Here is a 12,406-nt window from a genome sequence, read left to right as displayed (position 1 = left end):
AGCCCGGCAGCGCCGCCGCTCCCTTTGCCGCCGCTCCCATTGCCGCCGCCAGGCCTCCGGCAGCGGCTTCCGGCCGGCCGGGTCACCAGGCGGCGGCGCATCCGGGACGGCGGCGGCGCAGCCATGGCGACGGCTTTCAAGTAAGTGACGGGCCCGCCGGCCCTTGTCCTCCCCCTGCGCGGCGCTGGGGTGTCCCGCCCGCTCCTCGGCCCCCGTGGCGGGCGGGCGCCCCTCTGCCCGCCCCTGAGCGCCGAGGCCGCGCCGCCCCGGCGCCGCGGGGACTCCTGGGGCCTTTACCCCGTTACCGCCGCGGCCTTGCGCCGTCCCCAGCGGCGTGCGCCCGGCGGGGAGAGGGCTCCAGCCTGTTCGCTGTAACTGTTGCCATTTTCTTTACGATGCTGTTTGCCGCTGCCGCCGGCAGCCGCCCCTTCCAGCCGCTGGGTTTGCGGCCGGCGCCGGCTGAGGTGACGCCGCGGTACCGGCCGCGGGAGGGCCCCGGCGGCGCTGGGTCGCGGGTGGGTGTCGGGGGCTCCCCGTGGAGCTTCCTCCTGCTGGCACCCAGCGCAGGCCGCCTCAGGCCCGTGGCGCTGGGCGCCTGGGGTGCCGGCTCCGCTTTGGGCCATCCCGGTACAGGAAAGATGTTAAGGAAGAAATTTTTTACAATGAGGGTGGTGAAGCGCTGGAACAGGTTGCCCAGAGAGGCAGTGGAGGCCCCATGCCTGGAAACATTCAAGGTAAGTTTGGACGGGGCTCTGAGCAACCTGATCTGGTTAAAGCTGTCCCTGCTCACTGCAGGGGGGTTGGGCTAGATGGCGTCTAAAGGTCCCTTCCAACCCAAAGCATTCTATGATTCTGAGATGTGGGCAGGCGAAGGCACCGTCCATGGAGAGCTGCCAGGGCGCTGAGGGGCTGGAGCCTCGAAAAGTACGAGGAGGGGTTGAGTGAGCTGGCTTTGTTCAGCCTTTAAAAAGCACGGCTCAGTGCAGAGATCAGTAGGGCCTTGAGCTACCTAACAGGGTGGGTGTGGAGAAGACAGAAGAGGTTGACCGTGGATACAGGTTGAAACATGATTCTGGATAGAAACTGGGGGGGGAGGTCATAGAATCATAGAATCTATGATTGGAGAGATCATCGAGCCCAACCCCCCTGCAGTAAGCAGGGATTGAACCGGTGAACTTGGCGTTATTAGCACCATGCTCTAACCAACTGAGCTAACCCGGCTGGTTGTAGTGAAGGGTGGTCAGCCAGGGAGGCTGTGGTATCTCCATCCTTGGAGGCAGTCAGTGCAGCTGGACAAGGGCCTGAGCGATATATCTGCTCTGTGTGGACCTGGTTTGAGTGAGGGGTTGGACCCAACGCCCTCCAGAGGCCCCACCAGCCTGAACTGTCCCATGGTTCGCGGGGCATTACAAGCCGAGGATGGCAGCCTTCTCTGTCGAAGGGAAGAGGTATGGGCACAACTAGTTTAGTGAAGCATTACAAGGAGCTTAGAACAGTAGGGAATTCCTGCTCATTTTAGAACTGTAGAATGATTTGGGTCGGAAGGAACCTTCAATGATCACCCAGTCCAACCCCCCTGCCATGGCCAGGGACATCTTTCGCTTAGTCAGTCAGCTCAGAGCCCCATCCAGCCTGACCTTGAACACTGCCAATGATGGGGCATCCACAACTTCTCTGGGAAACCTATTCCAGTGTCCCTGCTTCTTCCAGATTTACAGCTTAAATATGTGAAACAAAGTTTAGCAAGTGCTCTTACATGAACTGGAAGAGAACAGGCCATGTGTTGGGGTTAAAAAACAGTAGTACAGGGCCAACATATGGGGAACCAACGGGGATTATTTCATGCTTGCCATCATGAGTTGTGATACATCTGTATGTTAGTTTGCATTTGGAAAACTTGCCTTTTCCGGTTATCCTTTTTTTTCCCAGAAGTGCTTATTTTAGCAAAACTGAGAAGGTTTTGTTCAATATTATGACACTTTTATGAGTATTTTTTACTTCAGTTTTCTGTGCTTAAAATACTAATACACAAATGCTGTTAGTAGTATGTGATTAATAATAACAATTATTATGAATGAAGCACTGCATGAAGCATATTTCTTAATTTTCCATTTTCTTAAAGATTCTAAGAGAAACTGTAATGTTTCAAGACTGTAAAATTGTTTAAACCATTTTGTACATCTGGATGCAGTCCTTAAACTAACAAATATTTCAGACACTGTAATAAAATTATCTTTTCTGCATTTCTTCAAAAAGATTCTACACCCTTGTCTCAATAAACACACCTTTTGAATTAAAACTAATAGTCAGGGTTTTTGAGGTGAAAGGTAGTAGTTCGTGTTAGATGTATGTGCAGGCAGCTTCCTTGTAAAGAAGCAGCGTTTTGGAAGTGAGGGTAGGAAAATGTCTTTTTCTTAGATCAGTTCAGAGCTTCCTCATCTATCTGTAACCATATTGCTAAGCGGCTTTGCTGGTCATCTTGATTGTCAAATTATTTGTTGTAGGTTCATGCTTGCTCATCTTTTTTGCTATCTCTTACCTGCTTGGGAGCTTGCATGTGAACTTCTTTTTCTATTTGTTTTAGAACAGTGGAACCATTGGAATATTACAGAAGTTTTTTGGTAAGTAAATCATGATATGTATCTATAAATTGCTTGTAATCAATTTTTTCGTGCTTGCTTCCGCTTTTTCTAATTCGTCTGTGTAGAAACCTGAAACTATAAGGGAAAAACAAAAAAAGCACCGAGCAGAGGAAAAATGATCATACTCTTCAGAACATGTTTTTACATCTGTCTGTGGCATTGATGCTGCAGCAGGTTGTGTCCCTGTTCAACTTGATGGGTAAATGCTTCTGTTGGACTCTAAAGGAATGAGAGTTAAATTTGACCAAGATGGCGATGCAGGTTTCTGTCTAGTACAAAATTATGTCACACCAGGCTTTTAGATGCCACTAAAAATAAATAAGAGAGAATATCACTGCTAATCATGCTCACAGTAACTGTGAAGGAAAACCACAGAATTGTTGGTATATTAAATCAGTCTATCCATTACTAAGTAGTATCAACTTAGAAATGGGTCCAGTATTGTTGCAGTCAGTTTTGGTTGTCATAATTGAACCAGAAGTCTTTTGAGAAGCTTGAAATTGTGATGAATAATAATTCAGATTTAACATGGTGGTGAATTGGTGCAATTTCTGACTTAAGGTTGAGGTGTTGTACAGCTTCTGACTGACAATATTTGAACATTGGGGTTTTTTTGGGGGGGTATGTTTGGTGTGGGTTTTTTTTTTAGTTCACTCTAATATTAATTTTAAGAGCTCCACTAGGTGGGGATGAGGGAGAGGAATTGCCTACAAAATCTAACAATGCAGATAGATGGAAACTCTCATTTTAAGGTATCAGTGAGTATTCATTCTTGGATGATATTCTGAATCTAGCCTGTAGTACTTACTCTTGAGACAATCAATCTATTGCTATATTGATTTTCTAAATAAATTATAATAAATTTAAAAAAAATAGGTCTTTTTGCAGGCCTACAACCACAAACTATGTGTCAGTTGATGAAAAGCTGGCTGGAATGTGATCGAGTTTTCCCTAGCATTTTTGTAACTGCATATTTCTGCCAAAAAGAGAATACTATTTTATGTGAACTCATATAGCATAACTATTGGTGTGTTATTTAATAAAATATGTTTTCTAAATTGAACTTTGTAATTTTTGTTTAGAAAGAGAACTGTCGACCTGATGGAAGGGAATTAGGTGAATTCCGGGCAACCACTGTTAACATAGGTAAGTGCTTATTTGGAATAATAATAATCATAGCGGAAGTATTATTCATCTCAGATTGTAGTAGTTAGTGACCCTAATGACTTGCTAATCAGTTTTCTTGGTGCTTGAATTTTGAAATAAGAAAGAGGAAGGATTTTTATTTTCAGTTTCAACAAGCATTAAAAAGCACGTGTGGTACAGTAATATGTTTGAGCACTGTTATTCGGTTCTGCTCCTGGGCTGATATGCACAGCACAATTTAGGTGGTCGTGGAAACTTGTTTCTTTCTAAGATCAGCAGTGTATATTATAGATACTGGAGGCAATGTTTAGGCATATACTGACTAGTACGAAATTGATGCCCTAGCATCTTGAAAGAGGCAGTGACTCCTGGCTTCTAGTTTGGTCTAAGCTTGCTGAGCAACTGTCTCAAGCAGAGGCAAGATACTTCTTATGCAGTGAGCAGCAGCACCTTACCTGCCTTTCTTACACCTTGTAATTTCTAAAAGTAGAATACAGGTTAGCGTACCACCATGGAATAGCTGATGATTATTGCTCAAACTTGACACTGAGAGTCTCTCCCATTGTGCAACACTGCCTTCTGTTAGGTCTTGCTGTAAGTCAGCCAAAAGGTGGGCTTACGGTAACCATCTGTGATTTCTGGTTTAAAAAAGTACACCAGGGATCAATATTGGGTCCTGTCCTGTTAACATCTTCATTAATGATCTGGGTAGTGGGGCAAGGTGTACCCTCAGCAAGTTTGCAGATGACACCAAACTGGGAGGAGTGGCTGATAGGCCAGAGGGTCATGCTGCCATCCAGAGGGGCCTCAACAGGCTGGAGAAATGGGCTGAGAAGAACCTCATGAAATTCAACAAGGAGAAGCATGAAGTCCTGCACCTGGGGGGGAACAACCCCAGGCACCAATATATGCTGTGGGCCACCCTCCTGGAAAGGACCAGAGAGTCCTGGTGGACACCAGATTGACCATGAGCCAGCAATGTGCCCTTGTTGCAAAGAAGGTCAGTGTTTCCCTGGGCTGCATTAGGCAAAGCATTGCCAGCAGGCTGAGGGAGCTGATCCTTCTCCTCTGCTCAGCACTGGTGAGGCCACACCTGCAGTGCTGTGTCCAGTTCTGGGCTCCTCAGTACGAGAGAGACATGGACATACCGGAGAGAGTCCAGTGAAGGGCTGCAAAGATGATGAAGGGACTGGAGCTTCTCTCCTATGAGGAGAGGCTGACAGAGCTGTTCAGAACAGCGAAGAGAAGGCTCAGGGGAGATCTTATCAATGTATATAAATACCTCAAGGGAGCATGTAAAGAAGACAGATCCAGGCTCTCTTCAGTGGTGCCCAGAGACAGGACATGATGCAATGGGCACAAACTGAAACACAGGAGGTTGCCTCTGAACAGCAGGAAACACTTTTTTTGCTGTGAGGGTGACCGAGCACTGGCACAGGTTGCCCAGAGAGGTTGTGGAGTCTCCATCCTTAGAGATACTCAAAAGCTGTCTGGATACAGTCCTGGGCAGCTGGCTGTAGGTGCCCCTGCTTGAGCAGGAGGTTTGGACTAGATGACTTACCTCCAGCGGTCCCTTCCAGCCTCAACTATTCTGTGTGATTCTGTGTGATTGACTGTTTAATAGAGAGATTCTGTTCCCACCCTGGATTCACTGAGACTTTGCTTAGCCTGTGTTTAGTACAAAATGATGGAAGGTAAACACTTTGTGAAGGTGGATGTTAATTAAGGCCCTTTGAATGGAAAACCAGATTTTATTGAACAGCACTTTCTCTCTTCAGGTTCAATTACAACTGCAGATGGTTCTGCCCTGGTGAAGTTAGGAAATACTACCGTGGTTTGTGGAATTAAAGCGGTATGGTTGATTTTTATTCTAACTTGGCTGTTAGCTGAACTTGTGCATTCGTGTTTAGAATGAATCTCCTGCAGAGTTACAATAACATGCCAGCCAGACACAATTACAGTCTTTCACCTGAGTTACTTTCAGATGTGAAAGTTAATATATAATTTAATTGTCTAATCCTACCTGTATAGTCTGAGAAATGTATTTTTGTGGTGTGTATTGTGTATGGGGAAAGATACATACAAAAAATAGTGTCTTTGTTATTTCTAGATAAAAGCTATATAATTGAAGAGTTACTAAATAGTGATCATTAAGTGCATTGGTAATTAGTTGGCTGGACTGTTAAGTGCCTTGTAGCCTCAACTTTACTGCTGGCCTGCCATGAACTACGAGACAAATCGCTGCACGTCCCTGTATTGAATTTTCCCGTAGGAAAAATACAGACAGGGACTGATTAAAAATGAGTGTTGTAAATCTCATTGTAATGATAACTGGGAAGAAAATGACCATTCGTATATAGAATAGGTGGAAGGTCTTCTTGTAAAAAAAATTCAGCTCCATTTTTGTCTTTTGTTCTCCAGGAACTTGCTGCACCTGCAGTAGATTCTGCTAATAAGGGATATATTGGTAAGCTTTTCAGTGTAGATCTTACTCAGATCTTGTATTGCTTCAGCTAAAAGGCTGTAATGATGGGACAGACTGAGTGTGTTGTGAAGGCTTCTTAAAAGAATGAATTTGGGTAAAATTTTATTACTTTCCTTAAAAGCAGTTTCCAAATTGACATCTAGGAAGTGGTACTTCAGAAATTTCAGAATTCTCCCTGCTCTGCTTGCGAGTTTTCCACGTAAAGCTACCTTCTTACTGCTGATTCCAGACTAGGCTGAAAACAAACCTGCAGCAGGGGAAAGTATGTATGTTAAGAGGGGAAAGGTTGTTTGTCTATAAAAGATTGTGGCATGTAAGGTAGCGCAAAAACGCATTAACTTTTGTCTTGAAGTTCCAGTAGGCAACATATTTAACTCTTAAAAACAGTGAAATAAACCCTGTTTGTTTCTCCGAGAACTGTAGAACTCCCAGGGGTGCATCCTCAGTCCCGTTTGGAGTTTCTTTTGAAATAAAATAATTCCGTGGAACTGAGAACTTAGACTAAGTCCCCTTTTTATATGGCATCTCCAAAGTCTGCTGTTTTCAGTGAACTTGATTATGCTTAGGTTTTTTTCATAAATGTTTATGAATGTTTTTGCTTCAAGTCTAAAGCATCAGGTTTTATTGGTTGATGAAAAGCAGATAGCATACCAGTAAAGTCAGGCAGTGGGATGAAAATGCTGTTGTTTCTTGATCTACTTAAGAACGCTTAACACTTAAAGAAGAGTTTGTGTGGGCTCATGATATTCATAGCAGGATTACAAACAGAAAATGGTAGTTAGCAGTATGTGCTTCTCCATGGGATACATGGTTTCTGAGTACAGAGTACTACAGGTTCTTTAATGCAAACTCATGCATGACTTTATTTTTGAGGGAAGAAATAGGAAGGCTTGATTGAAAAATTCTTGGTCTTCCCTTTCATTTGAAGTACATAAAATGGTATTAAGAGTGTGCATTGTCTTATTTCTATTTTTGATATCCCATTGCCTGCTTTCGTTAGTTTATGACTAATGATTCTTGCTACCTAGTTCCAAATGTAGAACTGCCATCCCTCTGTTCAACGAGGTTTCGGTCTGGACCACCTGGTGAAGAGGCTCAAGCAGCAAGCCAGTTCATTGCAGATGTGATTGAAAAGTAAGAATCATCTTAATGCATTTAAAACATAAACAACTCTGCAAGACAATTTTCTGTTTCCTGGTTTACTCTCTCATTTTATTTTAGTTCACAGATAATAGCGAAAGAAGATCTATGTATTGCAAATGGCAAGGTAAGTTGTATCTCAAAATGAAGATGGACATACTAACAAGATGACAGTGTTGAGACTTTAAAGAAGGTATTTGGGGTTGTGGGTGGTTTTGTTGTTGTTTTTGCTTTTTAGTCTTCATAGCTTGGTTTACATGTGAAGTGTAAAAATCGTATGATAGAAATAAGTATGTTTGTTTGTTCATGTGGCCAGAATTTTCTTAGATATTGCACCATTTGCTTAGCTGCTGTAATATCTCACATGTGCAAACCTTTTTTGATAGCTTGCTTGGGTGTTGTACTGTGATATCATATGTCTGGACTATGACGGAAACATTTTGGATGCCAGTGCCTTTGCTTTGTTAGCAGCATTAAAAAACGGTAAGTCTTCTCTAGAGCAAGAGATGCACTCTGGTTAGCATTGCTTGGAGAAATACGTTAGTTTTGAATAATGATGAATAGGTACCTGGTTCACAATTCCTTAAGACTGCTTTTTTGCTGTCATTTGGATGCTAAATTACTAAAATGCAAATACAAAGTGGAAATGATGGTCTGGATGCCGTAGATGTGTAACACCTGGGGAGCAGGATCTTTTTGTATGTGTATTATTGCTCTCTTATAAGACTAATAGCTAATCTGCCATGTGTTGTTCTGTGTCAGAGATTTGAATCTTTCAGTGGTGGTTATAAACAACTTTAATGTCTAGATCAGGGTCTTACCTTGTTAATGTATTTTGTGTAGGCAGAATAAGTTGTTGGGGGCTTTGCTTATTTGTCACAACAGAGTATTCCTAGCTTAAGGCATTGTAGTTTGAAAAAAACTGTTTTCATGCATGCAACGTGTGGATTGATTATTCACAGGTACATGGGTTATAAATGCACGTAGGAGGCAGTATAAAAGGAAGCTTACAGCAAGGCCTCCTTTTCTAAATGAATTGCTTGCCTTTGAATTCCTATAGCTACTTTGCTCTTGATTTTCTTGTCTCCAACACTGTATGGGTTGTCAGAGCAAGAGTTATCTGAAGATCAGATTGCACGGATTTTTATATGTCCAGTAGGCTTTTTGGGGAAAAGTCCTTTTTGTTAACTATGACTGTAAAGGTATTGTAATTGTATGGTGTTTTGGAAGCAGAAAATGCTTCAGTGTAAGCAAGGATGTTAGCTTGAGGAGAATACTTTCTCAAATGGGTAGTTCTAAGTTAAATACTTTCCTCGAATTCAAGAAATTTTTGTACAGAACACCAGTAATGTAGCCAAAACTCTATTCTGATCTGTTTTCAGTGGCTTACCGGTATGGTGAAAGAACAGCTTAAATATTTCAGTAGTCTCTAGGCCTAGTAAAACCAGCAATGTTTAATATTATATCATTGTCATTTCTTTATCTCTGCAGTACAACTGCCATCAGTTACTATAAATGAAGAAACTGGTTTATCAGAAGTTAATTTAAAACAGAAGAATCCTCTGATTATCAGAAAGCATCCAGTTGCCACATCATTTGCTATATTTGATGAGTAAGTTCATAACTGTTTTGTACTTACGAAAACAACTGTGTATGTAAAAGAAGCGAAAGACAGAGGATGCTACCAGTGATGTTTCTGCGCTGCTTATGTGCTTCTGCTAGTGAAGAATGTGCAGTCTCAGGCAGCACTGTTTCACTTGATCTTAAATCCACGGCCTCTCTTGTTGAACTGACCTGTAGTTGTGCGACATGAATGAGTATGCAGAACAAAACGAAGTCTGTCCAACTCCTTCCTCTGACTTACAGCAGAACTGGTTCTCAACCTAAAAGATATGCTTAAGAGTACAGAAATAGGTATTGTGTTATGTTTTTGCAGTATCTTTGAGAAGAAAGAATGTTACCAATGCAGTTAATGTTTTAGAAGCCTATGTAAATAAGTGATAGAAAAGATGGTAGGTTTTGAACAGCTTATACCAAGGATTTAGTCAACAGAGGAAGTAAGAAGTAATGGTCTAGTTAGAACAACAGAACGTCTAGATAACTGAAAACGTAATTACCCAAGATGAACTATGATCAGCACTCTTAACTCATTGTTCGTCTAGGTAAAGCATCTGATTATGAGAATTCAAAATAATCACGTCTGATAACTTGACTCCTCACCTGAAATTGTTTACTGGCTCTTCATTAGTCTAAGTATGTTAAGTATGTGTTCTGCTGCTGTTCATAAGACATACAGTTATTTATGGCGGTATCCATTTGAAAAGTAGAAAATGACAAATAAGGTGCTGCTCACTGTGCTATGAATCTGATTTAAGATTTAGGTATATTTAGAGACTCAGGGGTTTATGGCACATCAATCACAGAAATGATTAATAGGCCCTTTCATTCAAATATGAGATGGGGTGCGGGGAGCACTAATCTCAAATGTTAACCAAGTGATTACCAAAATGAATCAAAGCAGAAAGTGATCAGTACTTTAGAGTGCTTCTGTTAATTGCTTTAATACCTATTCTTGTGGGTCTGAAGTTTGACGTAGACTGAAAGCGAGAGAGTTTGGATAGCATGATAGGCAGATGGTTGTCAGTAGAATGTTACTTGCACGCAAATCACACATACTTACCAATAGACAAAAAAGTTGCCTTTGGAAGAAAGCTTTCAGTGACAGTCTGTTGGGCTTTGTTCCCTTCACTGAAACTGGCTGTTGCATCAAACAAGTTACTTAAGTCTCCCTGTAGCTCCTAAAACTAAATATTGAGGCGGGGGTGTTTTGTTTTGTTTGTTTTTTTCAATTCTGCTTTATTAGTTTTTCTACAGCTGTTGACACAGGCCTCTAAATAATACGCTTTACATATGCTGACTTCCAGAGACATTCTTCTTCTGCGTAAAAGCTTTCCTTGAATAAATAGAACTTCTGAGTTGTTGCTGGATAGCGTGGCCATGTGAGGAACACTGATGCAGAGCACTGTGCAGCTCCACAGCTGGCTCCTGTGGGGTCAACCTGTGCATGAATAAAAAGTCCGATGCATCAGACTCTCCGTGCGTGCCAGGTCCCTGTATCATGCAAAGGGCCGATGCTGCACAGTGCACGTGGGTAGAATTAATAAAGCAGTATTTTCGAGTAGCGTAGCTACAGACTGATGTTTTTGTTACGCTATTGCTATTAAATGGCAATCCAAAACTATTGGTGAAGTCTTAAAGTACCCAGAAAACCTTTAATTATGCATTGAACTCAGATGCAAATTGAAAAATTCTGTTACCTTTCCATCTATTTTGTGTAATGAGCTCCTGTAGCCTTGCTACTGACTTCCCCCCACAAACTTGTCATAAACATCACTTAGCATAGGTGTACTCAGCTGCTAAATTGAGTTTGATTACATCAATTCTAAATTTAACAGCGTAAACTGAGGCTTCATGAAAACTTCATCTAAAGTCTTCCCTGTCATGATACCTGCACTTCAGCCAAGTGTTTGTCATGGTAGTGATTTTTTAAAAACTTTTTTTTTTTTTTTTGAAGAAACTAAGGCTGAATGGTGGTGGTTCGGCTTTTTTAAGTTTAAGTTTTTCTTGTTGTGCAAAGTTGGCTTATAGTTTAGATCCTCCTTTTACTTTTTCCACTTTTTCCATTAGTTTGCTCTATTTTTAACTTATTTAATGGTTCAAAAATAACAACATTTAGTATCTTTTAATGATCTGCATCACATGATGTATGACATGGCTGCCTTGAGGAACCCAGTAAATCCATTTTTGAACTATTCCCAGTCTGAGTGGTGTTAAGAGTTCTCTGACAAGAAACTGAGAACTACTTTGGTGAATTGGAAATGAGTTTTGCCTTAAGGTCTAGTAGAGATTAGTGCAGCCTACACCTAAAACCAATGCCATTTTCTTTGCGTAACTATGAAATAAGTGACTGCATATTGCATTTTCCTGCAATACAGGGGTGTCATGTCTGTGAAACCGGCATAAAGCTGTATTTCCAAGAGACAGTATTTTAACAGACACATACACTTGAATATGTGTAATCTCCCACTTCCTTTTTTTTGTTTTCTTCTTTTTTTAAATTGGTGCATTTTGGTGAGAAAACACATAAGCCTGAGCACTAAATCCACCTACAAGTATTTTGTAAGACTACAGTAAAAATTAGTAAGTTATGCGTACTTTGCAATAATGTTAATGGAGCAACATATACTGATGTGTCTGCTTATGTTCTTCTTTTACAAGCACATTACTCATTGTTGATCCAACTGCTGAAGAAGAAGATGTAGCAACTGGAACAGTAACTATTGTAACTGATGATGAAGGCAGACTATGTTCCGTCCATAAACCCGGTACTTCTAAGTTTATTACACAGGAACCTATGGAGATAATAATTTTCCTTGACCCAGATGTTATGTACCTGCTTTTCTTTGTAAAACGTGGGTGCTTTATCATAACAGGCTGTCTGCTTGAGTACTTATTGACTCGCTCTTGAAATTCATTTTGAAAAAGGTGGCATGGTGGAAGTTGTAGGTCCCCATGATCATTGTAGGTCCCTTCCAGCTGAAGTAGTCTAGTCTATTCTAAGTTCAAAAAGAAGTCACAGCTTGACCTACATACAGCCAAGGACAGATTTTGAGCATGTCTTCTGTTACACCTCCAGTTTGTTTCTGTTTTCTTTGCCTGAGGCTAGAGCTGGGGAAGCTGTATGCTCCCCAGATGAAAGTTGTTGGTCATGATAATTATTGTATTACTTAATACTCTCATTTGGAAAACACATTATCGAGATACTTAACTGAAGTGTGAGTAGAAAATCAAACTGTTCCCTTTTAATTTTTAGGTGGAAGTCCTCTTACCGGAGCCAAGCTTCAGGACTGCATCACCAGAGCAGTTACAAGACACAAAGAAGTAAAGAAGCTGATAGACAAAGTAATAAAAAGTATAAAGCCCAAGTGAACAA

General features: G+C 41.5%; 1 protein-coding gene across 1 annotated transcript; it reads left to right on the top strand.

Annotated features, from left to right (window-relative positions):
* The first annotated feature begins 108 nt into the window (after positions 1–108).
* EXOSC8 (exosome component 8) lies at positions 109–12,406 on the top strand. The gene is made up of 11 exons (XM_075728006.1): positions 109–140; positions 2,585–2,621; positions 3,725–3,788; positions 5,567–5,640; positions 6,210–6,255; positions 7,302–7,407; positions 7,495–7,540; positions 7,800–7,896; positions 8,905–9,025; positions 11,692–11,798; positions 12,287–12,406. Exons 1-11 carry the CDS (start codon positions 124–126, stop codon positions 12,400–12,402), a joined length of 831 nt encoding a protein of 276 aa, XP_075584121.1. The 5' UTR covers positions 109–123; the 3' UTR covers positions 12,403–12,406.

The sequence above is a fragment of the Pelecanus crispus genome, chromosome 1 (assembly GCF_030463565.1).
Source record: "Pelecanus crispus isolate bPelCri1 chromosome 1, bPelCri1.pri, whole genome shotgun sequence".
Taxonomy (NCBI): Eukaryota; Metazoa; Chordata; class Aves; order Pelecaniformes; family Pelecanidae; genus Pelecanus; species Pelecanus crispus.
Note: the sequence above shows the minus strand (reverse complement) of the source record. Positions and strands in the feature narration are given on the sequence as shown.

Excerpts from the sequence above, each read along its gene's own strand:
- EXOSC8 (XM_075728006.1), top strand. Across the intron at positions 5,641-6,209 it reads TGGTTTGTGGAATTAAAGCG|GAACTTGCTGCACCTGCAGT; the intron begins GTATGGTTGATT and ends TTTGTTCTCCAG. Across the intron at positions 7,897-8,904 it reads GTTAGCAGCATTAAAAAACG|TACAACTGCCATCAGTTACT; the intron begins GTAAGTCTTCTC and ends TTATCTCTGCAG.